The sequence below is a fragment of the Hypanus sabinus genome, chromosome 2 (assembly GCF_030144855.1).
Source record: "Hypanus sabinus isolate sHypSab1 chromosome 2, sHypSab1.hap1, whole genome shotgun sequence".
Taxonomy (NCBI): Eukaryota; Metazoa; Chordata; class Chondrichthyes; order Myliobatiformes; family Dasyatidae; genus Hypanus; species Hypanus sabinus.
Genome location: NC_082707.1, coordinates 161,789,608 through 161,817,450, shown reverse-complemented (window position 1 = coordinate 161,817,450; position 27,843 = coordinate 161,789,608). Strand labels below are relative to the sequence as shown.

Below are 27,843 nucleotides of genomic sequence, written 5' to 3'. Positions count from 1 at the left end.
TCCTTCTCCACTACCTTCAATCCTTTCTGGTTACCCAGGGATTAACATGAAGATAGTCAACGAAATCCTTCCAAATAAGGATCAAACAAAGGTCGCCCCCGTTTCACCGTAGAAAGCGATTCTCCTCGATCTTTAACTTCCAACTTCGAATCTTCACTCTCCTCTAATTCCGAACTAACAGAATCATAAAGAACCTGCTGGCAATGACCTTTTAAACTTTAGCGTTAAATAAAAACTTCATCCTTCAGCTAAACTGCGTCATCACTTCAAACACGCAGTGGCATGAAGTCAACCTGGCAAATCCAGCCACGAACTGCCCCTCCTCACAGGGTGGGGTCTACCTTTTATAACCTGTAAAAAAAACCTGTCACATGATCTCTACTGGCGGGAAAATGACGTCATTCCACCATCACAAGACCATCACCTCAAGTCCAGTACAGCTTCAACCCCAGTCACATGACAAGGGCTCCACTGTCATGTGTCACGAGTACGTAACAATGGCATGCAAAACAAAGTTTTCAGTGTATCTTGATACCAGTGACAATACTAAACCAAATACTAAGAGCTTGAGGAGTCATTGGAATAGCATATTGTAACTGCTCTGGCAGCTATGAGTCATAGAACACTACAGCTTAGGAAGAGGCCTAAGCATCCATAAATACATCAATGTAGTATTAGGAAAAAGCAATACAGAATGCCGAATATAGTATTACAATCATGGACTCCAGGTAGACAAGGTGTAAGACCATGATGAATTATATTGTGAGGTCAAGAGTTCATATTTATCATAATAGTCATTGATTACCACACCAATGACATAACTCCAAAGTGACTGTATGCCAATTATGATACTGCAAAATAGCCCAATGATCACAATTTAAAATGAAGAAAGGTCTTGGTCCAATTCATTTCCATAGATGAAGCCTGGCCTGTTGAGCTCCTCCAGCATTTTGTGTGTATTGCTTTGGATTTCCAGCATCTGCAGATTTTCTCATGTGTATAAATACTTGTTCTTACATTTACTATTCATAATTTACAACTAATGTTTTTCTGAGATTCAAGAAATATGAACCATTATATGATTAACAGGATCTGATAGAAGTTGAAATATCACATGCAATAGTTGGCCCAAATGGTAGTGAAAACTAGAAAATGGATGAATTACCGATTCATTTATGTTAATAGTCAGATGACCCTTTTCTTTCCCCAAATTGATCACTGTGAGGTTTAAACATAGAAAACCTACAGCACAATATAGGCCCTTCAGCCCAAAATGCTGTGCCGAACATGTCCTTACTTAGAAATTACCTAAGGTCATCCATAGTCCTCTATTTTTCTAAGCTCCATATACCTATCAAGGAGTCTCTTAAAAGACCCTATCATATTCTCCTCCAGCACCGTCGCAGGCAGCCCATTCCACACACTCACCAGTCTCTGCATAAAAAACTTAACTCTGACATTTCCTCTGTACCTACTTCCAAACACCTTAAAACTGTGCCCTCTTGTGTTAGCCATTTCAGCCCTGGGAAAAAGCTTCTGACTATCTGCATGATCAATGCATCTCATCATCTTATACACCTCTATCAGGTCACCTCTCATCCTCTGCTGCTCTAAAGAGAAAAGGCCGAGGTCACTCAACCTATTCTCATATGGCATGCTCTCCAATCCAGGCAACATCCTTTTATATCTTCTCTGTACCCTTTCAATAGTTTCCACATCCTTCCTGTACTGAGGTGATCAGAGTACAGTACTCCAAATGGGGCCTGACAAGGGTCCTATATAGCTGTAACATTATCTCTCGGCTTTAAAACTCAATCCCACAGTTGGTGAAGGCCAATGCACAGTACGTCTTCTTAACCACAGAGTGAACCTGTGCAGCAGCTTTGAGTGTCCTATGGACCTGGACCCCAAGATCCCTCTGATCCTCCACACTGCCATCATATTTGATCTACCAAAATGAACCACTTCACACTTATCTGGGTTGAACTCCATCTGCCACTTCTCAGCCCAGTTATGCATCCTATCGATGTCCTGCTGTAACTTCTGACAGCCCTCCACACTATCCACAACACCCCAAACTTTGTGTCATCAGCAAATTTACTAACCTATCCTTCCCTCTACTTCATCATCTAGGTCTTTTATAAAAATCACGAAGAGAAGGGGTCCCAGGATTCCTGGGCACACCACTGGTCACCGACCTCCATGCAGAACATGATCCTATCTACAATCACTCTTTGCCTTCTGTGAGCAAGCCAATTCTGGATCCACAAAGCAAGGTCCCCTTGGATCTCTTGCCTCCTTACTTTCTCAATAAGCCTTGCATGGGGCACCTTATCGAATGCCTTACTGAAGTCCATACACACTACATCTACTGCTCTACCTTCATCAATGTGTTTAGTCACATCCTCAAAAATTCAATCAGGCTCATAAGACATGACCTGCCTTTGACAAAGCCATGCTGACTATTCCTAATCATATTATGTCTATCCAAATGTTCATAAATCCTGCCTCTCAGGATCTTCTCCATCAACTTACCAACCACTGAAGTAAGACTCACTGGTCTATAATTTCTTGGGCTATGTCAACACCCTGTGTTGAATAAGGGAACAACATCTGCAACCCTCCAATCCTCTGGAACCTCTCCCATCCCCAATGATGATGCAAAGATCATTGCTAGAGGCTCAGCAATCTCCTCCCTCACCTCCCACATTAGCCTGGGGGTACATTTCATCCCTTCCTGGAGACTTATCCAACTTGATGCTTTCCAAAAGCTCTAGCATATCCTTTCTTAATGTCTATATGCTCAAGATTTTCAATCCACTGTAAGTCATCCCCATAATTGCCAGGTCCTTTTCCATAGTGAATACTGAAGCAGAGTATTCATTAAGTACCTCCGTTATCTCATCCGGTTCCATACACACGTTTCCAATGTTACACTTGATTGGTCCTATTCTCTAATGTCTTATTCTCTTGCTCTTCACATACTTGTAGAATGCCTTGGGGTTTTCCTTAATTCTGTCCGCCAAGGCCTTCTCATAGTCCCTTCTGTCTCTCCTAACTTCATTCTTATGCTCCTTCATGCCAGCCTTATAGTTTTCTAGATCTCTATCATTACCTAGTTTTTTAAACTTTTTGTAAGCTTTTCTTTTCTTCTTGACTAGATTTACAACAGTCTGTGTACACCATGGTTCCTGTACCCTACCATCCTTTCCCTGTCTCACTGGAATGTACCTATGTAGAACACCACACAAATATCCCCTGAACACCTGACTGAGCCGAGTGTTAGGCTGCTTGAACATGTATATCTATCTCTTACTGCACTGTATGTAGGACTCTCTTTACCATTTGAAGACAAAATCAGGCAGAGTATGCACTGTGCATATTAGCAGTTGTTCAGCTTTTGCATGGCAGACCCCGTCTGGAATATTGCATTCAGATTTAGCTTCACATCCAAACAACTGACTTTGAAAAGGATACAGAGCAACTTAATCAAGGCTTAGAATGTTACATTTTGAGTACATGGGAAAATGTACAGCCATAGAGTCATAGTGTGCTACAACCAGAAACGGGCCTTCAGGCCATCTTGTCCATGCTAAACTGTTATTCTGCCTAGTATCATCGGCCTGCACTTGCACCATAGCCCACCATAATCCTCCCATCCATGTACTGACTCAAACATGACAGGATCTCCCGGTTGCCACCCACTTCAACTCTGCTTTACCTTCCCATTCGGATATGTCCATACATGGCCTCCTCTACTGCCATGATGAGGCCAAACTCAGGTTGGAGGAGCAATACCTCATATATCATCTGGGCCCCTTGGCATGAACATCGAATTCTCCAACTTCCGGTAATTCCCTCCCCCTCCCTTCCCCATCCCAGTTTCACTGTGCCTCCTCTTCCAGCTGCCTGTCACCTCTCTCATGATTCTGCCTTCTTCTACTACACAGTACTTTCCTCTTACATTCCTTCTTCACCTCTCCTGCCTATCCCCTTCCTGCTTCCCCTCCCCTACCCCTTGATCTTTCCTCTGATTGGTTTTTCATCTGGCACCTTCCACCCTCCCCCCACCTACTTTATAGCGTCCCTGCCCCCTCCCTCTTCAGTCCTGATGAAGGGTCTCGGCCCAAAATGTTGACTGCTCATTTTCATGGATGCTGCTCGACCTGCTGAGTTCCTCCAACTTGTTGTACGTGTTGTACTGATCCAAACTGCTCTTAAGTATTGTATTTGAACCCGTCTCCACCACTTCTGCTGGCAGCCCATGTGGCTTCTACTTGTTTTCAATCATACAAATGTGATACAATTTCAGTGGGGGAAGCACTCAGTTTGATCAGTGTGCAAGGATTGATGCCATTTGCACAAGCTCAAACTGGCAAATTGTCTGTGTGCTCTAGCACATTGTCTGCATGCATTTTGTGTACTACATGGACCATGATCTTTTACAGACACCTTGACCATGGGATAGGTAGAACTTCTAGCCTAAAATACTTACGTAAAGACATAGAAAAAAAGCTAGATGAACTCAGCAGGTCGGGCAGCATCCATTGAAATGAGCAGTCAACGTTGACCTGCTGAGTTCATCCAGCTTTTTTTGTATGTCTTGATTTGACTACAGCATCTGCAGTGTACTTTGTGTATACTGACGTAAAGAATGTTTATTTGATCCCATTAGGTTTTAATTACTTTTCAGATGTACAAAAGAGGTATTTATTTTTGTTGCTGACCAGAAATATAATTGAAATTATGCTACGAATTAATAAAGTTTATTCAGCAACTGACATTAACCTGAATGATTAGGAGGATTAATTAATTTTTGAACAGGTGAAATCTTTGAACCCAACAAAACCAGTAACTCTTACCAGCAAAGAACAAGCAGCTGTAGAGATAAATAGAGAAGTAGTATTATAACTTATAAAAGTTTATTGGAACAGCAAACAGGAGCAATTTTGTCATTATTGATAACAGTAAACAATATAATCAGCTTGCTGTATGGTCATGGGCTCATATTACAATATACTACAAATCTAGTAAGCTTGATAAGCACCATGTTGGTCACCAATTTCAAAACTGTGAAAAATGAGAAATTTGTGGTCCAGCCAAATTGCCAAAATACAGACTTGTTGCTCCGCAACAGTGTTCATGATTTATAATGATAAACTTAGATGAACCCCAGTAAAAATGTACTGGGAAGATAAATATTCAGATTATACAGTTATGAACAAATGTTAAGTCAAACCAGATCAAAACACTAAAGTTTAATGTTTTCCTTTCATTTTAATTATTCCTGCTTTTAAAAGGTATGATGCTACAATCCCATCATCTTAATTCCTCTTCTACTAGATTGGCACAAAAAGGATCTTAGCAACTAAACTCATTACACCTTTGTCTCGATGGTCTAGAAATCCTTCAAAATAGTTAATTAGCTGTTTAGAATTCTAACATGCGGCATGCATATGTTATCAGCACTTTGATACAAGACTTCTGATGTAGAATCAAAATTAAGGTTTTTAAGGTTAAACACAGTGTTGCATTGTCCTTTTAAAGTGATGCCTGGTTGTTTGAATTACCAATAAGTTTGGTTTCTATCTTTGTGTTACTTAATAATATTAAGAATTTGTAATTTCCTGAGCAGATGAGTTGCTAAACAGTTTTTTTTTCTCTGAAAGCAAATTGCTGTGCAGATTAGCCTGCACTTCGAATATTTAACAATTTCTGTGTTTTGCTGAACATTATGCAAGAGCAATGACAGCTGAACAAGGTAGTCAGCTTCCAAATATCTATTCCATAGGACCCAAACAACACTTTCAGTTGATTTAACTAGGAGAATGACCATTCTGAAGCTGGGTACTATCTGAACCCACGATTTAAATTATTTGGGTAGAAACATTCAATTTATGCAGAAGAGGGTGCAGGGATGGTCAGCAATGACAAGTATTCTAATGATAGATTTGAACAATTCCAGTTGTGTACATGAAGTACTGAAAATCCCATTTGACAGAAATATAATCAATGGTTTATATTATAACCTCTGCACATTATAACTTTAATTTTATTATATATATTAGTTAACAAATAACAGGCATCTGATGTACACCTAAAATTATTGCTTTAGAAAAATATGTCCAGAAATTTATCTATGGTCAATACCGCTTAAAGCATAATGTAATAGTATTAGCATTTGTGTGATTTAGTCAACTTCCAAAACTCTGTTCCAGCGGAACCTAAGGCTATACATTCTCTCCTGCCTCTGAAATTGGGAAAAAATGAAACTAAACTTCGGAAGTAGAATGGTTACTATGTGTTCTTTTATAGAACTACCAAATAAGGGATGCATTTCTGGCACGTACTTTTGAATGGTTAATCTATACTAACTTAGATATCACTTAGATATCTATTTAATTGTTTTAAGTGGAAGGAAGTTCATGTGAGAAACAACTTCCGTAAAAAGAGTGAAAGCCATTGGGCAACAAGACTGAGAGAACTTAAGAAAGAAAGTATGCTTCTGAAAGGGGAAATTTGAAATCCAATTCAAAGTCAAATTCAATGGCAGAATTTGAGGCAAAATAAACTTAGGCATTCATGCTAATAATATATGTATTCACTGTGCAGTGGACATTTATTTCATTAGCTAAACTATTCAAGCTACAGCATGATGAAATATTAAAAAAATGAGTTTTAGAAATTATAGGAGAAAAGCTACACAAGTTCAACCTACTTGACAAAGCTCTTTAGTCTGTGAAATTTAAAGGTTTTAAAATAATTTTCCTTCCAAATATCATCTCAAGGACAGGTAAAACCAATTCTGATTTGTATTCATCTGCTACCCAAATAATATCTGATTGTCTGAGTTTCCTTTACTTTAGGAAGTGTATGCTCAATTCTACATATGTGTAATAATCAAGTCCTTTTTATAAATTGCAGTCCATCTAACTTGTTAGAGAAACATTTTTATTATTGGTTCAATATTCTGCAAGCTGTATATACAGAAATATTGAAATAATGATCCCATCAGGTTTAATGTTTCAATACACTAGACTATTTTGTAAAGTTGGTTTTCTATAAGCTAGGCTAAAGTGTATGAGAATTTCCTGATAAATGGGCACTTAACGTTGCAATCTGAGCAGGAATTTAAGTGGCAGTGGACAGATTGTCTGTTGATAATTCAAACAACAGTTTTGGAATGGTGTTAAATAAAGATTCAAAGGCAACAGTACAGGATAAATCCTGGAGGTTAATAGCAACTGTGAGTACCTTGCAATGTAATTGCTTGCAAATATAGTATTTTTCCATAATTACACTGCAATGCATTGTTCTTTCTCTTAATTCTTAATTACAGTAGCTAAAACTGTGCACAGCAATGAAAGCAGCACAAGAAAAACCATTAAAAATACTTGACATTAAATTACTTTAAGCTTCATCAATGCTTTCACAATTTTAGTTAGCACAAAGCATCAAAGTAACCACATGTTCCGGTAACAATCATGTACGTCACAACTGTAATGTACTTAACTATTTTTGGTTTTCTTCTAGTCATTAACATCAATAACATACTTGTATCAAGAGATGTTGAATCCTGCAAGAATCTTAGCAGTCTACAGGATTCCTGTCACTTGGATCCCAAGCAAGTTTTTGCATAATGACCAGAATTAAGATGTTCATGGCTCTCTTGATGCAGGAGTAGCAGCGGCAGCACCCGAGTGGGGAATTTTCAAACCAGTATGGAGTGTTACCTAAGAGAAAAGGACAAAATAACACATGAAGCATAGTTTGCATTATTTTTAAAATACTTGTAATAAACAACCAACACTCATAGAACAAGTGCACAAGACACACTTGACCTATGGACTACGTAGACACACACACACACACACACACACACACACACACACAAACTAACTAACTAACTAACTAAAGAATCCAACCACTCAAGCCGATAGTGAGATAATGAGATTTATGTCCACAAGAGCATTTTTCCACCTTAAGACTGATTTATTTTATGCTTAAATGTTGAATAATGTGATTGGTAAATAAAAATAGCAGAAAAATTAATGGCAGGCGTACAATGTCCTGTGTATGTTACTCAAAATGGCTTCTTTAGTTTGTTAAGAGTAGGAATGCTTCTTTGTCTGATAACTGTTTCTCTCGCAGTTGTTTAGCTTTAGACTTGCTGATATGGCGATTGTATTCACTTGTTAACCAATGGGGAATGTTATTTTGTCTTGTGAGGCTGGGAACTTGGGGGGGAGTTTCGCGGGTTTTCATGAGAGTTGGGAGGAAGACGCTGAGGAAGGTGGATGTGCGCTGCACTGCTTGGTTGACCACCGGGGGTGGTCCCAGGTGTGAAGACGTGGAAGTCGGAGGAAAGTGACGAGGGGTCGAATGGTTCGATGGTTGAGCTCCAACGATGTGCACTAAACTGACTGAACTTTGATAAGTTGGCGCCTTTTGCTTTTTCTTTTCTTTCATATCTATTCTATTGCATAATACTCTTTTAGTTTTAGTAAACTCTTTAAAGTGTATTTCATTACAGTATCTGGTGTGCATTTGATACTGTGTGTGGGTGCGAGGTATAAACTTGATTCTCACAGCACCTGCGTGTACGGGAGGTGGGGTTGGTGTGTGGCTGGATCTCCCTTTCCCCTAGACATATACCAGCTTGTTGGTTAAATGTTATACAGGCTAAATTAATGATAGAACAGAAAGCCTACAGACTCACAATGATACTGGAAAAGATGCAAAATCATTGCAACTAACAAAAGCATATTTTTCCAACTATATCTCTGGTTGAATAAACCATAATTTAAAAGCTAGCAGTATATTTTCCAAGTCTGCAGGTAAGGGATACCTGAAATGCCTGTTTGTATGCTGGAGTTGGAGTCAGTGGAGCTTTGATTTTCTATTACCTTCCGTCTCTTGTGCATGTACTATACGTATATAATGTCATGTGTAAAAAAGCATCATGAAATTTACAGAAATAATATTTTGCAACTACTACAATCAGGATGGACAATTCAAAATCACCTTATAATTTAACATAACTCTGATAATGGAAGGTTAGATGACTAGACACCCACCGAACTGTTACACTGGCTATTCACTAATCCACATTTGCATTGATTTAGCAGTTGCAATAGACATACCCAAATAAATGAAAAGACTTCTCAATGTTGCCAGTTTTGGCAGGACTGCATAACAAATTTGGTTAAAATTATTTTGAATATTGCTAACTTAAAAGTGCTTCTCAGTATTTGACAGCACATTTAGTTATTTTAATTTTCTACACAGATATATAACTTGCCACAAGCCTGGGTGAAATGGTGAAGTTTAGGCTGTGAAATTTCTGCTTTGTAGCTATTGTTTTGACTCTGATTTGCTTAGTGTGTCCATTAAGAGCCATTTTCCCTGATGCACCATCAATAACTGTCTGAGACATGAAGGCAAGATATCGGCTCTTATTGACTGGAAGAAAGAACAAGCAGTAGTTGATCACCATACTACATCCTGGAGACTGAGGGCCGGGCTCAGGCCTCAATCGCCTTTAAACTGGGGTCTGTGGGAGGAGCCATGGTCAGTGGGAGGGGCCACAGGAGCAGTCAGCAGGGGGCGTGTCCAGACAGGTATATGTAGTTCACCACATTCCCCTTCTTATATATTTATTCACTAATATTAATGAGCTGGATGCTCTGCAAGGTCAACTATTATTGCCCATTCATAATGCTTCTAGGAAATTGAATTTGATCAACTTTGTGTAGTACTGTTATCCTTTTAGTGAAAATACTCCCACAGTTCTGTTGTGGAGAGAATTCTCAGGGTTTACATCAAGTGGCAATGAAGAAATGGTTTTTCCAAGTTAGGAAAATGTTTGTAAATGACACCACCAAACACACCTGTACATTTCTATTCAGGCTTACTGCTGGGAAGAAGAGGCCTTCCAAACCTTCAAAGGCAACTGGTCCCTGTTGTTCATCGTTAATAGAAAAGGTAAGTGTTCGTCTGTTGAAGTCCAGCAGCACTCCAACCGTGACTCCTTTTGCAATGCCTCCCTCAGTTCTGCGGTGGGGGAAAGAGAGAAAATACTCATTTGTTGGGAGCATAAAAATGAGATTTGCAATTCCAGCTGTTTTATACATTTTGAATCATACCGCACAGAATATACAGGACCAAAATCATTCCATGCAAATCAGGGCCTCAAAACAAAAGCTAATTCCATGTTTCATCTCATCCGGTCTATTCTTTTATACCAAATTCTTATCTAAGACTCCATTATATGAATTTTCCTGCTCAAATTTCTCTATCTCTACTTGACAAGTGGTTAGGATCATTTGATAATTCTCAGTTATGAAGAAAATAAACAAAAGATTAGTTCTTATTTATCGTCAAGTCAAGTCAAGTCAAGTCACTTTTTATTGTCATTTCGACCATAACTGCTGGTATAGTACACAATAAAAATGAGACAGCGTTTTTCAGGACCATGGTGCTACATGAAACAGTACAAAAACTACACTGAACTACATGAAAACAACATAGAAAAAAACTGCACTTGAATACAGACCTACCCAGGACTGCATAAAGTGCACAAAACAGTGCAGGCATTACAATAAATAATAAACAAGACAATAGGCACAGTAGAGGGCAGTAAGTTGGTGTCAGTAAGCTTATCTGGTAAAATCAACCTTTGATTAGAAACTTTGTTGAAGGAAGAGATTAAACAGCTTGGAAGGTTTATGGCAGGTGAAGAAAGTTCTGGAATCCTCATTAAATTTAAATGTAGCAGCCCAAAACAAAGTTATTTTGCATAGAAAATGGTTGGTTCCTGTTCTTTTCTCCATTTGCCAACTTCAGCAGATCAAGATCTAATGATCTTCTTTTTCTCCTACCTATTCTAGTTACATGTTTTTATCTGAGTACATAATTCATCAGCTCAGACACTTTGAGCAGAACTGAGGCCCTACATCAGCACATTTTTTTTTGCTACTGATGAAGAAATTAAGACAATTTGTTGCTTTGAACACAATGCATCTAATTTGGAAGAAATTAGTTGCAGCGAGCTGAATAGTCTTTTCCCAATCCTTTATATTTTTGTTTTACAGATGACAAATTCAACATGATAAAAGAAACGTATGTAATTTCTTAATGGACGGATTGAATTAGTTGTTGAAATGATAGTTCCCTTGGAAGTCATTACAGAGGAAGCTTCATCTGTCTCTGTGACTTTGTAAAAGACAACCACAAAAAATGAATATCCTCTTTTTGCTTAACTTATGAAAAAAAATTAGAATAGAAGGACAAGAAATTAAGTTAACTTGTGCCATTTTTTAACATAAATGGAAGAGAAATAGTGAGATAGCAGAAAATCGCCAATTATGAATACAGGTCAATACAGTGATCTCTGCATTTTAGCTCTTGAAGATTGATCTGACTTCCTAGCAGTTAAGGTCAATAACTCTTCTAAGAAACCTCTTGAATTAAATCCAGTACTCACTGGCTTCATGATACTTTACCTGTTAGTGTGAGAGTTGTTATGCATAAACCAGCTTCGGTTATTATCAACATACATTGCCCAGGCCTTATCATCCTTTCCTAACATGACATCTTTCAAGACATCTAAACGAGCCACACCAAAAGCAGGGTCAGGATGGTTGTCGTAGCGATCAATATTCAGCTCCCAATAATGGATACCTCTGGAAAATCCGGTGTTTCCTAGTACTACCCTGTCATCATAGCTGTTGCAGGTAACAGTGAGGTTGTCATTAGAGAACAGAATGTCAGGGTGAGCTGAACCTGAATCAAAAGTAAACCAGGCAACTGAAAAAGAAAATAAAAATATTCTTACTATGAATGTAACACAATTCAGAATTAAAGTTCCATAAAGTTTTAAGACTTGCAATCTCTCATTTTTATAAGGAAATATAATTTCACTAAGAGGCATTAACAGACAAATTACTAGTACTACTAGAAATAGCATCAAAAGTACTTAGGGTAAATTACAGAGCATTAAAATCAGTGATTTTACCAGAAATAGAAACAAAAAAGTATTTGAAATATTCACCAGGTCAGGCAAAGCTCACAAAGGAAATAAACACCTGCCATACCTACTAGGTATTCCAAGAATTTTTAATATTTATTCAGATTTCCATTACCTGCACTAATTTTATTACTGTATAGAGTATTTTGACAGTTTCTCTTTGTTCTGATGTCAGTATCTGATTTGCATAGAAGTTTTACTGCAAATTGTTGTCTTCCTGAAATTTTAAAAACTATACAATAAACACAAATTTATATACTGAGAGGAGTCAAGTTACTTTCTATTCATAAGTACTCAAGGATTACAAATCAGCTTTGAATTTATGTCTAGGCTGAATAAACAAATAATTACAACTGTTCCCTTCCTAATTATCACAATCTTTCTTTTAGTCATAGAGTGAAAACAGCAAAGAAACAGGCCCTTAGTCCCAACAGGCCCATGCCAACCACAGCATCCTCACTGCTGGTCCTAGTTGTCCACGATCGGCTCATAAGCCACCAAGACACTCACCTCCACGTACCTATTCAAAATGCCTTTTAACTCTTAAATGTTGCAATTGTACCCACCTCAACCACTTCCTTTGTCAGCTCACTCTAAGTACTTACTAACCTCTGTATTATGAAGTAAACGCTCAGGTCTCTTAAATCTCTTTTCTATCATTGTTTTTTTAGTTTTGGAATCCCCAAACTTCGGTAAAGACTATGACTGTCCACTTTATTCATACCACTTATGATTTTATAAACTTCAGCGAAGTTACCCCTCATCCTCCTGTGCTCCAGGGAACAAAAAATACCACATGGCCAACCTCTCCCTATAACATGCCCTTTAGTCCAGTTCACCCTGCCCCTCGAGAATTTTCTGCAGCACCTCAGAGAGATCCTTGACCCTGACACCCAAACTGATCCACAGGTAACCCAGTAGAAGGAAGACTCACTTCTCTGCAAAGAGCTACCAGTTGCTAAAATGCCCATTTTTATTTGATATTTCTGGTAAATGAAAAGATAAGGAGAACAAACAATGATGTACCAACATATTTACTGCACCTGGAGAGGTGATTCTTTAAGTTGGTTAACATATAATGGCCATAACATACTTAATCATGTAAACATTTATATAAGGTTTTATATTGGGTTTGAATGACAACAATCAACAGAATGCACTGCAATTAAAGTACAGTCTCAAAGATTTAAATATTCTCTTTTTGTGATGAAGTTTACACTCAATCTTTCCATTTATAACAGATCTCTCAAAAGGGAGATAATGTGGAACACCCTCTTGAAATCCAGTTGCTCATAAAAAATTGCTCGTTCTCATATTTGCCCCAGAAAGGTTTGTAAGCCACAGTAGTAACCAGTGGCTCTACAACAGAACCACAATCAGTGAAGACCCATGTTAAGCAGATTTGCATCACTGCCCTAACATTATTAGCAATCTTTCATGTTGTTATGTTGTAGTTAACCAAAACAAACTTCCTGTAGACATGGAAGTTCTGTAATTTTCAGAACTAATGGGAAGTTGTTCAATTAAAATCCCAAATCACAGTAGATGAGGTCAAGCTCTAAGATATCAATGACTGGTTTGCCAATATGCACAAGGTCAAAGTCTTCTATCAATTTGCCCTCTGCTGCACCATTGTGTACACCTACAAAGTTTGACAACAACACCCTGGAAAAGTGTCTCACTTCCTATATCTTGGGAGCCATCTCTTAATGAAGATTAAAGAAAAGGATACTGCCAGTCAATACATCAGTCCTGGCATAGACTATTTTGCAGGAGTGTTTGTTGCACCCTGTTATATATGAGTCAGTAAGAACAACAACAGAGCAGTAGGATTGAACATTTTTATTGAGTCATGTTAGCTGCTGTACATGCTGGGCAACCTGGTGTTGCAGCCACAAACCAGGCTTGCTGAGACAAGAACATGCACACTCGAAAGCCCTCATGAAAAGAGAGCTCTCTGTGGCCCAATCGATTCACCATGCAACCAATCAGCCTTATGCGCACATGCCACATTCTTGCAATCCATTCGATATGGTTCACCCCCAATATGCTTCTGAGACCTGGACTAGCTATAGCAGGTTTCTCAAGGTGCTACTTTTTATTTAATTTAAATTTATATATATATTTTTTATTTGTAATTTATTTTATTATTACTATTGCAATGTACTCCTGTCACAAAAGAACAAATTTCATGACCTATATCAGCGATATTAAACCCTATTTTGATTCTGATAACACCAATGCTATTGCCATGAAAATCTTCCAAATTTTCTGGAAGGTTAAGAGAACCGAAGTCAGTGGGCTTGCCCTGGCCAACATCTCTAGCACCAAGGTCCCAATCACTTGGGTAAGCCCTGTCATTTGCATTCCACAACAGTTTTGGAACAGATAATACATTCCACATTCTTTATTTAAGAAGGATATTACCAGGCAGAAAGAGGAAAAAGATTTAAGGATGTATCTAAAGTTCCCCTGTAGGAGTGTAACATTCCCTCTAATTCTTAACAGCTCTGGCTCTCCTACCCTACTGTGGAAAAATGCACACTTCTCATACTGGTAAATTAGTCAACTCAGAACACACAATAATAGAGTGGGCACAACTCAACTTTGATTCTGGGTTTGTTTACGAAGAGATTAAAGGCATCACATGAATGACGACTGCACCACACAATGTGCCTCATAGTCAATTATAATTTACTATTTTCAGTTCCCAAAGTCCATCTGCATCATCAGTAGGGACTTCAACTAGCTTTTCTCAGTCTCACATGTATTTATAAACATAGTTATACTAAAAGTAATCAATGAACATAGCATAGAAAAATCTAAAAATTTACCATGGCAAATTAACCAGATTTTTTTTATGATGTTCTGAATCAGATGAATAGGAGAAAGTTACTGGATATTAGCTGCCTGTGTAAAAAAAAGGCATTTAATACTATCTACATAATAGACTAATTTATAAAGTGTGCACCCTCAGGATAAATGGCAAACCTAGACTGAATGGTGGCTGGGATACTTCTACAACCCAAATTTTTAAATTGCTTCATCATTAGTGGTCATGTTAATAAACTACAATTTCCTTTAGACCTTTGAATTTCCATTCTACCTCACTATTCCTCTTCATTTATGACTCAATTTAAAATTAGCCTTTTCAGACTATGATTTTTTTTCCCAATATTTAATTTGGTTTTGAAAAGCATTATTTGGTATTGCTCTTGAAATTTATTATATGTGGTAAGCAAATACATGCTATTGTGTACAGTTAATTTGGAACTGATAGCTGGTATTGAATCCCATTGGATATTGATACTGGTACTCCTGTGGTTTAATTCTAATGACAAAAGCATAAATAATGTAGGTATTGGCCAAAAGTTATCTAAAATAAAACCACAAACATGTGGAAATCTGCAGTTGCTAGAAATTCAAGCAACCCACACAAAATGCTGGTGGAACGCAGCAGGCCAGGCAGCATCTGTAGGGAGAAGTACTGTCGATGTTTCGGGCCGAGACCCTTTGTCAGGACTGTGCTTCTTCCAATAGATGCTGCCTGGCCTGCTGCGTTCCACCAGCATTTTGTGTGTTTTGCTTGATTATTACCAAATAGTTTTAATTAATACTAGATGATATTATTTGACAGAGGTAAGCCATAAGAAATAATATAGTAACATATTTAAGGTGACATCATTGAATGGGGTGTTCAAAGTGATATTATTAAGGCAACCAATTTAAATGTTTTCAGATAGATAACAATAAAATAATGGGTAATAATAGATTTGTTGCCCTGAGGATATTAATAGTCAATCATTGTGCGGACCACATTGTGGATAGATCAGGGCTGACAGATTTCCTTCCTTGAAGATAAACACATGGGATTATAGTTAGGGCATGATCTCCAATGAATACACCGAATTATTGAATTCAGTTTAAAATCTTGTTGTGGTTGGATCTGAAGTCTCTGCTCTATTCTTTGGTGTTTTTTTTAAAAAACAGTTTGAGGAAATGTTCTCCCTTTGTTCATTGTCGGATCTTTCTTCAGATGTTATTTGCTGTATAGCTGACCCATGATAGTTCTGCTTACTATGGTTACTAACAATTAAAAAAATCTTATGTCCTGAAAATGTTATGTTCTGGAATAACTTCACACTGGCAAAATAAAGACAAATATTAGATTACCAAAAGGAAGATAGATTTTTGATTAATTTTCTTATATCTTGGCAGTACAGGAAGTTTGGCTGAGTCACCACAGGCAGTGTTAATGTAAACCAAATTACTTTCGTAGGGAAAGCGCTGAAGCAAAAATAAATCATATAATACATTGACATTTCCCTATTCAGTGTGCTGACATAAAAAAGCAACATTGTTAGAGCTGTTGAAATCCTCTACATTCCAATAAACTTGAAATGCTTCTAGCAGTGAGATTGCCTTCACTTACAGAATGAAATTCCTTTTTCTCCTGAAAGAGTGCCCTGTCCAGTTTTAAATTAATTATTAATACCACCATCTATTCAGTAATGAATGTAATTCATACAATGGTGGAAATCTTGGTTTAGAATTCTTCTACTAACCCTCTTGAAATAAAACTAGTTAACACAATTGTTTCCTTTGAGGCTGTTCAATTATTTGATTAAATATGATTTGAAAGTGTCATAACAGGTCAACAAGGTGATGCATTTCATTGGCTCTTCACTCAACTCTGGAACAGCTGGACAATGAAGATGCAAACATCAGGATGCTCTTTGTTCAGCATTCAACAATATCACCCCTTTGGAAGCTCCAAGAACGGGGCCTTTGTACTCCTTGTGCAACTGGATCCTTGATTTCCTCACTGGCAGATCCCAGTTAGTACAGATTGCAAACAACATAACTGCGTGAGTGCTCCACTTTCACCATCAGCACAGGCGTAGCACAGGGCTGTGTGCATAAAGACCCCTGCATTACTCACTTTATACAAATGATTCTGTGGCTTTAATGCCATATTTACACTTGCTAATGACACCACTGCTGTTGGCCGCGTCAAAGGTGATTGGAAAATCAGCATACAGGAGGGAGATTGAAAATCTGGTCGAATGGTGCCACAACAATGACCTCTCACTCAACATCAGCAAAACCAAGGAGTTGATTATTGACTACAGCAAGAAGTTGGAGGACAATGAGCCAGTCCTGATGAGGGGAATAGAGGTGGAGAGAGTCAGTAGCTTTAAATTCTTTGGCAGAAACATATCAAAGGATCTATCCGTGAACCAGCACTTAGGTGTCATCACAAAGACAGTGCCCCTACCTTCTGAGAAGGTTGCATGGATTTGGCATATCACCATAAACTTTGGTTGACAAACTTCAAAAGATGCATGGTGGAGAGAATCCTAACTGGGTTGCATCACTGCCTGGTATGGAAAGCCCAACGCACAGGGAAGTAAAAGGCTACAGAAAGTGGTGAATGCAGCCCGGTCTGTCACAGGCAAAGCTCTCCTCACCATTGTGTATATTTACATGGAACTGCCTCAAGAAAGCAGCATTTATTATCAAATACCTCCACCACCTGGGCCATGCCCTCTTTTTGCTACTACCATTGGGTAGTAGCTCCCATGCTACTAAGTTCAGGAACAGTTATTAGCTGACAACCATTAGGCTCCTGAACCAGTGTGGATTACTTCATACATCACTCCGAACTGATTCGCTAATCTACAGACTCATCTTCAAGGACTATTTATAATTAATGTTCTCATGATTATTTTTATTTGTCTTTTGTGCATTAGTTGATTATCTACAGTTTTTCATAAATACTATCGTATATTTTTCTGTAAATGCCTGTAAAAGCTGGTATATGGCAACATACATGTACTTTGCTAATAAATTTACTTTGAACATTTTGTCTTTATCTACATTATGTAAATTGTGATTTTGGTACCATAACCAGATCATTAGTTTGATCTAATTTTTCCACCATGGTTGATGAGAACCCAACTTAACCAACATATTTAACTCATACTGCAATTTTGTGGTTTTATCTTTATTTTAAAATGTTTTATTAAAATGTTACACATGTAAAACTATGCTAAGCAGTAATTATGGTATTCATATTAGTTGTTAATTGTCACAGCTCCGATGGTACAAGACCTTCCTGCACAGATGAACTGAACTTTCTATGCACTTTCATATGCAACACCTACTCTTTTACATCACCCTTTCCCACAAACTACCACAGCATCCAAATGAAGAAGTGATTTTACCCACTACTACACCGCATTCAGTACTCATGAGGTGGTCTCCTCTATATGAAAGAAATTACATACAAGGTGGCTGCATTAAGCCAGTTGTCTGTCATTTTAATTCCTCTTCCCGCTTCCACTATGACCTGTCTAGCTGTGGCCTCTGGTACTGTTCCAACAAGGCCCAAAAAAAGCTTGAGTGACACCAGCTCATCTTCTATCTGAGCACATTGCACACTCAGGTAACTTACTTCTTCTTTCTGTATTACAATGGATTAGTTTTGCTGGAAAGTCCCATGGTTAACTCAGTTTTTCTCTCTTCATAGACAGAGTCTGATGTTTTGATTCATTTACTATTCTCCTTTTGGTTTCAAGTTCAACAGGAGCTCTGACCTGTATTTCAAAACTTCACATGTTCCTTTGTTTTCTTTCATCCTAACTGTCCAGATGACAGACTTTGCTCTCTGCACTAACCATTCAGCAGCCAGGAGATCATTCTTTATGGTGGTCTTCTGTGTTCTGATTAACTTGGCCACAACCAAGTTTAGCCATTGTCCTCTGAGATGGAGCAAGGGTAGAATCAGAAATCAAGAAAGCACCATTATTGGGGTGAGGACCATGAGGACTGAAGGAAAGGTAAAGGAGAAGGTAATAGCCATGAAGCCATAGCCTGAGTAATAGGTTGTCCATCCCAAGCCAGAATACATTTCTGGATGTAAAGTGACATTTGATCCTGGGAAGATTTTCATCCAATGATATTTATAAAGAAATAATCTTCTGTGATATAATCAACCATTACCATTTTGCAACTGCTGATGGTTTTAAGGTGGCAGATGTTCCCACCAAAAGAGCATACTGAAGCTTCTGTTTTTCTCTTCCATCTCACTAAATCATTGCAACAACTACTTACTTAGAACAAAGGAATTGTTAATAAATCAAGACTGACATCATGAAGTCTTGAACAAATATACACATTACTCCAAATCATCCACACATAACCTTCACTGTTAATGCTTACTGCATCTTGAATTAATCTCAGAGGCTGAATAACATCATGATAAGAAGCTACTCCTAATGAAAAATTTTTCAAGAGTCCTTTAAATAGCCCACTGAAGAATAGCTGAGGCCAAATTCAGTAATGGATATCTATGATCAGAACAATAGGAGAAGCAGAGTTATTCAATAAGATTAGAAAAACACGATACATTGCTTGGGTAGCAGCTGCCTCCATTCATAATTTTATTTGTCAAGGAATATACTTATGTGTCCCCTTGGCTTCATGCAATATTCCAGACAAATCTCTTACACTGCAGCCCATGGCATAAGCACAAAAAGAACTAAGATCATATTTTAGCAACTGCACTCAGAACATAGGTATTAGAAAATACTTGACATGGAAGCTGTGGCAACATGTGTTTTGGGCTCATATATCTATCATTACCATTCTATGTTTCCTTTCAATCCTTCAGTCTGTACTCTTCTGAGACTTACTCAAACAGCAAGGAATTAGGGAAGGCCTGTCCTTCTAATGTGTAGCATCATCTTAAATCTTAGATCATTCCTATATTTCAAAAGGCATCACAACTTATTGCATATTGGTTTACCTCTGGTTCATAAAGATGTCATTCTGAGCCATTATTGATTTTTGAGAAAACCTTATTCTATATTAAGCTTTTACGTTAAGCTTTTGAACCAGCTATATTTGTTAAAATCATTCTGTATTAAGGAAATAAGATAATAGGAGGTTGTCTCTGACTCAGTAATTTATCTGTGATGTCAGCCTTCCCAGAAAAGCCTGGGTAGCTGCTTTTGACAGGATTTGGCTCCTCAAACTGCATAACTAAACCATGGTCAGTTACATTAAATGGCTCCACTGAGCATGAACTACACAAATGGGATAAAAACAATTCTAACAGAAATAAATAGTTGGATAAGAAAACCGAGTAGATTTTGTTTCATTGTTTTATCATCATGTGTGCCACTGCATTGTCCTGCTTCCCCTATGGCAGTGGTTCCCAACCTTTTCTATGCCATGGACCCCTACCATTGCCCAAGAGGCCCGAGGACCCTGGGTGGGAAAGCCCTGCCCTATAGTTACAACTGTGCTAAGCTTCGAAAACCTTGCCATGGTTAGTAAATTGACTTTGGATATTTTCTATGCTTCCAGATTATTGCATTAATTCCTTATACTCAGCTGTGCTTGGAAATCAGACAGCTTCTGGTTCAGGCTTAGCAGAGACCTAGAGAATTTGAAGTTGTTTTTAAGAGTTTTAGCCCATTTTAGAGGCAAAATACTCCTCTCTGTGTTACTGTTTTCCCTTGACAATGACACTGTCTGGCACAACAGCTGGACATTACTCCAAGCATTTTACTGCATAGTGTTTCCCTTAGAGAACAATGTTCTATTAAGAAGGCTCATCCAACTCCTCCAAGTCAGCACTACCAACTTCCATGGAGCTGAGCCAGTAGCTCTCCTCCAGTCTGACCACAGCCTGTTTGTGCCAGGCGTCACTCCTCATCAAATATACCCTTCTACTCTAATCTCTTCCATTACAGAGCCTGTATTGCAGCAGTGCTCTGCGAGAGTCAGCATACTTGTGTAGTCTCTTCTGCAGCACTCAATGTGTATATCCCTTCTTGCCTTCCAGAGGTTTCTGCAGGCCCTCTGAGGTCACAGGCTGAACTTAGACTCACTCCCTTCCCTCCAGGAAAATCCTCAAAATGAAAGGAATACACGGTAGATGGCTCCCCAGCGATGATCACTACCAAGTATTAAATCTCAGAATTATGCTTACTTCACAATGTCAATAAGAACATTTGCATTAAACTGCAGCCAGCATTTCTCAGCAATATAATGCCTTTTAGAAATCCTTTAGATAAGCAACTTGCTGAAGTTAATGGGATAATGAACCAGGAGTGGCTCCTACTATTGACTACACCTACAAGAGATTAGAGCTTACAAGAGATTAGAGCAGGCTGAAATCCACTATAACTGTCCAAGATTTTGAGTCTGTGCTTCACTATAAGCTTTGTATAGATGATAAAGTTGCAGCCATTTTAAGATTAATGTTCCATCAGTGCTTCATGGTAGAGACATCCTTAGCTATTGCTCTCTTATGTTTGTATGGAAAATATATCTGCATGCATGTGCACTGGAAGCGCCTGACTTAAACATATTTATGTTGAAATGTGTGGGTGTTATCGTTCGTTCGTGCACGTCACAGGAATATGTTTCTTTCCCCTTAATACATTGTGCAGAATTGTGAAGGAGGTACAGATGTAGAATGTAGTATGAATGATATAAATGATTTGAGGTGCCTTATCCATAGGACATTGTGCACCTAGTCACAGCTAGATACAATTTATTACTGATGCCCGAAGGCTTTGCTCATTGCCAGTGTTTGAAAATAACATGTTGTATATGGGTGCACTTCTTACAAATTAGCAATTTTGGTACTAATGAGCAAGTTTACCCAGATGCAATAGGTCACAGACACTCTCAGCACCTGGTGCCTTGGGTTTGCCAGTCCCAACAGCAACAAGGTGCCATACCCTTCACTTCAGAGATGTGTAATCCATTCTCATGAACTGGGCCACCAGCTATTTACTATGCCAACTGCCTACTCCTGAGCTAACCTAATGGGCCTTCTTGGATAATTCTATGAAGTCATCATGAAGTAAAAGAAAATGAATAATGGAATGATGTACAATGTCTATTGTTTCATGAATTGGCCAGTGTGTGTTTAGTGCAGTGACTGTTAAAGATCGATGTGCATTTGCGTCAGAGAATGAGCAGAATAATAATATTTGGAGACAGTTTGCAGTGAATGAGAGACAGAAACAGAGCAAGAGTGCCAGAGTTAGACAGAGAGACTGTTAATCTGGTAATTATTGAAAGGAGCAATACACTGTATTAATTTGCTATGCACTTGTGAATGCCAAAACGGTAGTCTTTTAATTACATAGGTTGTTTATTTTCTATACCACCAAAAATGACAAGATTAACAATATTACCATTTCCTTTTGATATTTCAATACTGCAAATTTTACAAGTAGATAGCAGACAAACAAATAAGCAAGTAGTAACCAGGCCACTGAAGCAAGACAGTCATAATAGTAACTAACTTACACTGATTGTATGGACAGCTGATATCTGTAAAATACAACAGGGATTTCTTTAGAAAAAAAATGCCTTCCAGTGCTTGGCAAAATACACCATAACACTTTATTTAGTTTCACAGATTCTTTAAAAACAATGTTGCAGTGTTAAATGTCAATGGCAATAATACAATTATTGTACAAAAATGTTTTGCCATACACATGGTTTAGTTTTAATTTTTTAACATTTGCATATATATTCTAAACAAAAGCTTTTTTATAAATGATTAAAAGGCTAAGTTGATTAAGACTATGACATTAGCTTCTATAGATTACAATCCATGAATGTGGCATTCCAAATATGACACTGCATCACAACCCTTTGCACAAATTTGCCATTTATTGTATTGCCTTAATACGTGACTTTTTCAAAAGCAGGTTTCTACTTATTTTTATGCATATAAATCCCATAAATGTGTAATGTTTAATGTATTTTAAAGCATCTCTGTTGAAACCTCACCCTCTGAAGTCTGCAGTACCAGTGTCTTGCTGTATGGACCAACTCCTGCTTTGTTGAAAGCTTTCACTCTGGAACTGTATGTGCTGTTGAAATGTAGGCCATCAACAGTGCACATCGTTTCTTTTCCTACATAGACCTCCTATTCAAGAAAAGCATAAATGTATTTCAAAGAGTAAAATTGACTGTATGTCACCTCTAGCCCATGGTCTTCAGTTGTGGACTTACTGAGAAATACTTTATAGTTGCATCTTAATTTTCTTTGAGTTCTTCCTTGATAACAACAATGCATGCTTAACCTTTTTTCCTCCTGACTTACCTTTATTTGCTTTGTTCTCAATATCCCATTGCTACCAACAGACTAACAAAATTCATTTGCCTATAAACTATATCAATTATGCTAAAGAGGCATGCTTAAATTAAAATAATATTTTGTACCCCCCAACATATGGTAAGAAAAACCGACAAATTTGTTTGCAAACATAATTTTCTTTACCCTTATGATTAAACAAAAATATCACAGTGCTTTTAAAAGAAGTGCACTGAATAGGTTTTGTAATACAAGTACAAGGCTCCACTTATCTCATCCAATATGGGTTCATGATAGAGAGCAAGATCAACTTTGCATAGAGGCATGGGAAACAATGCCTGTCTTAATAATAATTTCAAATGTCTGCTTCTTTTGATAATCAACAAGTCCATCGAAAGATAATTACAGTATCTGTTTTTGGTTGATGGTTAAAATTATTTGCAGAAATGGAAAGATATGAACTAACACTGCTCTAATTTTATTTTTAGTTTGTGTCTTTCTAAGCAGAGACAGAAGTCACAAAGGCAAGGGAAGAGTGTGAGAGTATCTAGTAAATTGGATTATTACCCTGCCATGTAATTGTTATCCGCTTAATATAGATTCAACATTCAAGTTCTAAGCATTCTTCTTTCATATAAAAGTTGCAAAAATTATATTTCACCAACAGAATTGATTGTGTTCTCATACTGAATTCAGTTAATGGATAAAAATGTACTGAAAGCAGCCACTCTGAATTTAGCACTATTGCTCAAACTAAGAATGACTGCATTATGGAGAGAATTCACATGCAGCATGGGTACATTTGCACCAAAGGCTAAAACAATGTACTGGGAGTTAAGCCTCGTGTTTGAGTTAATTATCAGAACAACTCAGTACTTGTAAAAAGAAAATCCAATTTAATGACTTCAATCATGTTTAAATTTACAGTACTTTATTAGAATCCTGATTGAAAAGTGCATTTTCAGAGCAAGATTTCCTTTATCTAGCAATTGTAAAAACAGTAACTTTTCAGAACTAAATTCACATTTATCATGTTCCTTTGAAACTTACTCTCGATGAGATTGTATTGTGCTTTGGCACAAATAACAATTGAATTATCAGTGGTAGATTTACATTTACCCTGGGCAGTCTTCTGCTCATTTAAAACACCATTTTTGCAAAAAGGTGTGAGATGTTCTATGGTTACATTAAGCTACCAGACCAGCCTCCATGTCCATAGAACACCTCACAAACTTTTTGGCTCTGTGTTCCTAAATAGTAGGCAAATCTTAACTACGCAAATCACATTTATGTCTCTCAGTTATTTTTCTAGAGTTCAATGAAAAGGGAAAATAGTACCCAACTAAATTTGCCTAAATGATTTGATAAATCATAGCAGCAAGCACTACTTCAAATTGAGATACATTATGAGGGGATGAAGTTAAAATAAGTAACACAGCCTTCATTCACAGCAAATATTACTGGATAATTATTTCACATTCAAACTAATATCTACGTGTATAGCTGGTGAATCCTTGTGACACTAAACATTTCACAGTTCCTTGTTCATTAAAATGTTTTGCGTTTTACAATACTCACTCTAAATTGGCCCCCGTTTCCATCATCCAGTTCTAGAATGTAGCCCTCTACTTGAACTAATGAAAATGGTGGCTGTTTCCAGGACAGTGTCGCACTGTTGCTGCGAGTACAACATTCCTCCAGCTGCAAGATTGGGGCTGATGGCACTGGAGGGGAAACTAAGCAGAAATTGTGTAATCCTCCAGGAAACTACAGGAAATTATACTCAATGGCACTTCACTAACCATCTGGGCTTAGCCAGGTGACCATTAAACCATCATCACTAAATTAATTCAGAATTTCAGGAAATATTTATATGGCTGAATTGTTTTGAAGGTTTTACATCCTTATTAATATCTATGCCAATCAATGTTTTGTGGTTTATGTGTGTTTGGAAGCGAATGCGAATCGCAATGTCTAATTGCAATTTGTTTTGGGCTCTTTGGCTAAGCCCTAAATTCTATCTTTTACACAACATTTAACAGTGCTATGTATTGTTGTAACAATTACACACTATTAAGAGGTTACTAATGTCATAAAATACCAACCGTTTTATCTTTAAAACTACAGTAAATAGATGGAAGTTATAAATTTAACGGCTGGTATTTTTTTTTGATGGAAATGATTTCCACTTGTCTGTAAGATATTACAATAAAAAAGCAAATCAAAAAAATTACCGAATAGATCTTACTGAATATTATACATAACCCCTTGATATTCAAAACCAAAATGTAAAACCTGTAAAATATTGCACAACATTCTAAATTCTTAAAACTTCTCAGCAAGAGTGAAATATTCTTATTTCTGGAACCAGTGAGAAGCCTAACACACAACAAAAGGATAGAAAATGAATATTAAGGTAAACATTAAAAAAGTTCACAAAGTATCTATGAACTCCAGATTTGAACAATTTCATTTGAAAAGCAAGTCTGAATCTAATTATTTATTAGGTCTCAATACAAGATGATTCTGACAGCCAGAATTTGCTTATAATATTACAATTTAGCTAAATGTTTGCCAACATTAGTTAAAAGTTCAAAATTCAGACACAATATTCATTCCCATGCACATATCATAGATAATAATGAGATTTCGTGTTCTTAAAAATGCAATTCTGTTTAAAAATTCAGTTTAGATTGTATCTATAAGGACCTTCAAAATACACATGTGCAAAATCAAGCCAACCCTTGCTGGTACTTGGCCATCTCAGTATAAATGCTGGTACTTGGCCATCTCAGTATACATGCTATTTTCTAAGTACCAATTTTAAAATTTTCACTGGGAAAAGAGTAAATTGAAGGAATTCCCTCAGAACAATCAGATTCATTTGTCTTAGTCACTCCAACCACAATCTATTCCAGCTGCTACCTTCTGGGAAACGGTACCACAGCATAAAAGCCAGGACCAACAGGCTCCGGGGCAGCTTCTTCCACCAGGTCATCAGACTGATTAACTCACATTGATTTGAGTGTATTTCTATGTTACATTGACTGTTTTATTTATTATAAAGTACTATGATACCACATCATAGATGGAGATGTAATGTTAAGATTCTTTTACTCCTCAAGTATGTGAAGGATGTAAGATATAAAGTCAATTCAATTCAAGGAACTTTAGTTTTATGAAGCAGTAAATAGTTTAGAGAGTTGAGGAGTGATTGAAAAAAGTAAAAGTAAGGTTTAATATACTAGAAAAGATGTCTTCTTTGGTGGGGAAAATTAGCAACATATTGTATTTGTTAAATTAGACCCGTTCCTTTTAAGAGAGAAATCGTGAAACATCTTTTCACATTAATGGTAATATTTTTGTGACTCTGGATCAAACATCCCCAATGAAAGCAGAAGATCCATCTTTTTGTTTGAAAGTCCATAACAAAATCCAGGATAAAGTCACTAAAATAATTATCAGCAAAACATGCATTTCTTATCAATAGATCCTGAACTATTTGAAACAATAAACTAATAAACCAACATTATTTCAATACTAGTGAAACAGAGCACAACCTTATTCTTCAAATCTTAACTTAAAAGTAGACTATATACTCATACTATCTTCTAATCAGGCATGCAAAAACTATGCACCTAAATGGAATTGTCCAGTTCACATCTGTACATGCTCAACTCCTACTGTAGACCACGCAACTGGAATCTTCATGAGTATTGAAATTGTTGCTCTGCAGAAGATGGATAATCACAACCTTCTCTCTTCTTTTCCCCCCTAACCACAGCTCGGTATCAAGGCTTAAATCGTGCAAGCCAAAGTTCTCCATCCATGACCAATGCTGCTTTATGAGGATCCAAGAAAGGAGTGTTGCTCTATTGTTCCCTGAATGTTCATCTCATGCACCTGATGGCAGCTCCAGTGTAAATTTTCAGTAGTTGCTGCAATGACCAGGAAGAATCAGAAAAAAAAAATGGTGGTCTTGGTGACTGGTTTTAATAACTCTACCAAATTTACACTGGGGTTGCTGCAGATGCACAATGTGGAGAACTCAACTTCCATCAACAGAAGATTCTACTCATATTACCATACTAATTCAGAGAGGATTCATATTAAGTGGTCTTGTCACTACTAGTACACTCTTTGGCCATCTTTAATTGAAATCTGCTTCTGCATCAATTTTTGCCAGTGCATGCCTACAATTCAACAGACTAATACCTTTTCTTGCTGCCAAAAAATGACATTTATGGTAATATTTTATCCCCCATTGCCAATGTTGATTTCAAATAATGTTGGAAATGTCCTCCCTTTTAAGGTCCTCCATTGATCAGGGTCTACCATGGATGCTATGTCCTAGCTGTCCATGAAAGTCAGAACAGAATGATATGAAGAGCAAGCTGTGCCTCTCCATCTAGCTGATGAATCCAAAGGCATGGCAGGGGCCGATACAGTTTGGCACCAGTGGCATCTGCCTAAAGCAACTTCTTCTTAAGTCATCAGTAACCTGCCTTTGCCCCGCCTCCTGTCAACAGAAACAATTCCACCAGGCTCAGTGGCAAGCCACTGTGAAGGCCAGGAGATGGACTTGATTGTCAGCGGCTATTTGAGACACATGCCTTTGGGAGCATTTAATAGGTAGTGGGAGCATATCCCCACTTCTCCCCCCCCCCACCCCCACCCTCCCAGC

General features: G+C 37.6%; 1 protein-coding gene across 2 annotated transcripts in view; it reads right to left on the bottom strand.

Annotated features, from left to right (window-relative positions):
• Positions 1–4,948: 4,948 nt before the first annotated feature.
• Positions 4,949–27,843, bottom strand: part of trim9 (tripartite motif containing 9) — a 56,284-nt gene continuing 33,389 nt past the window's right edge. Inside the window, exons 6-11 of one of the 2 annotated variants that reach the window (XM_059990543.1) lie at positions 24,738–24,895; positions 22,853–22,991; positions 22,364–22,387; positions 11,505–11,808; positions 9,891–10,053; positions 4,949–7,733 (exon numbers count right to left, since the gene is read on the bottom strand). In XM_059990543.1, coding sequence (XP_059846526.1) covers positions 7,659–7,733; positions 9,891–10,053; positions 11,505–11,808; positions 22,364–22,387; positions 22,853–22,991; positions 24,738–24,895 — 863 coding nt within the window. In that variant the 3' untranslated portion in view covers positions 4,949–7,658. The remainder of the gene's footprint in view (positions 7,734–9,890; positions 10,054–11,504; positions 11,809–22,363; positions 22,388–22,852; positions 22,992–24,737; positions 24,896–27,843) is intronic. The other variant, XM_059990550.1, reaches the window with a different exon arrangement.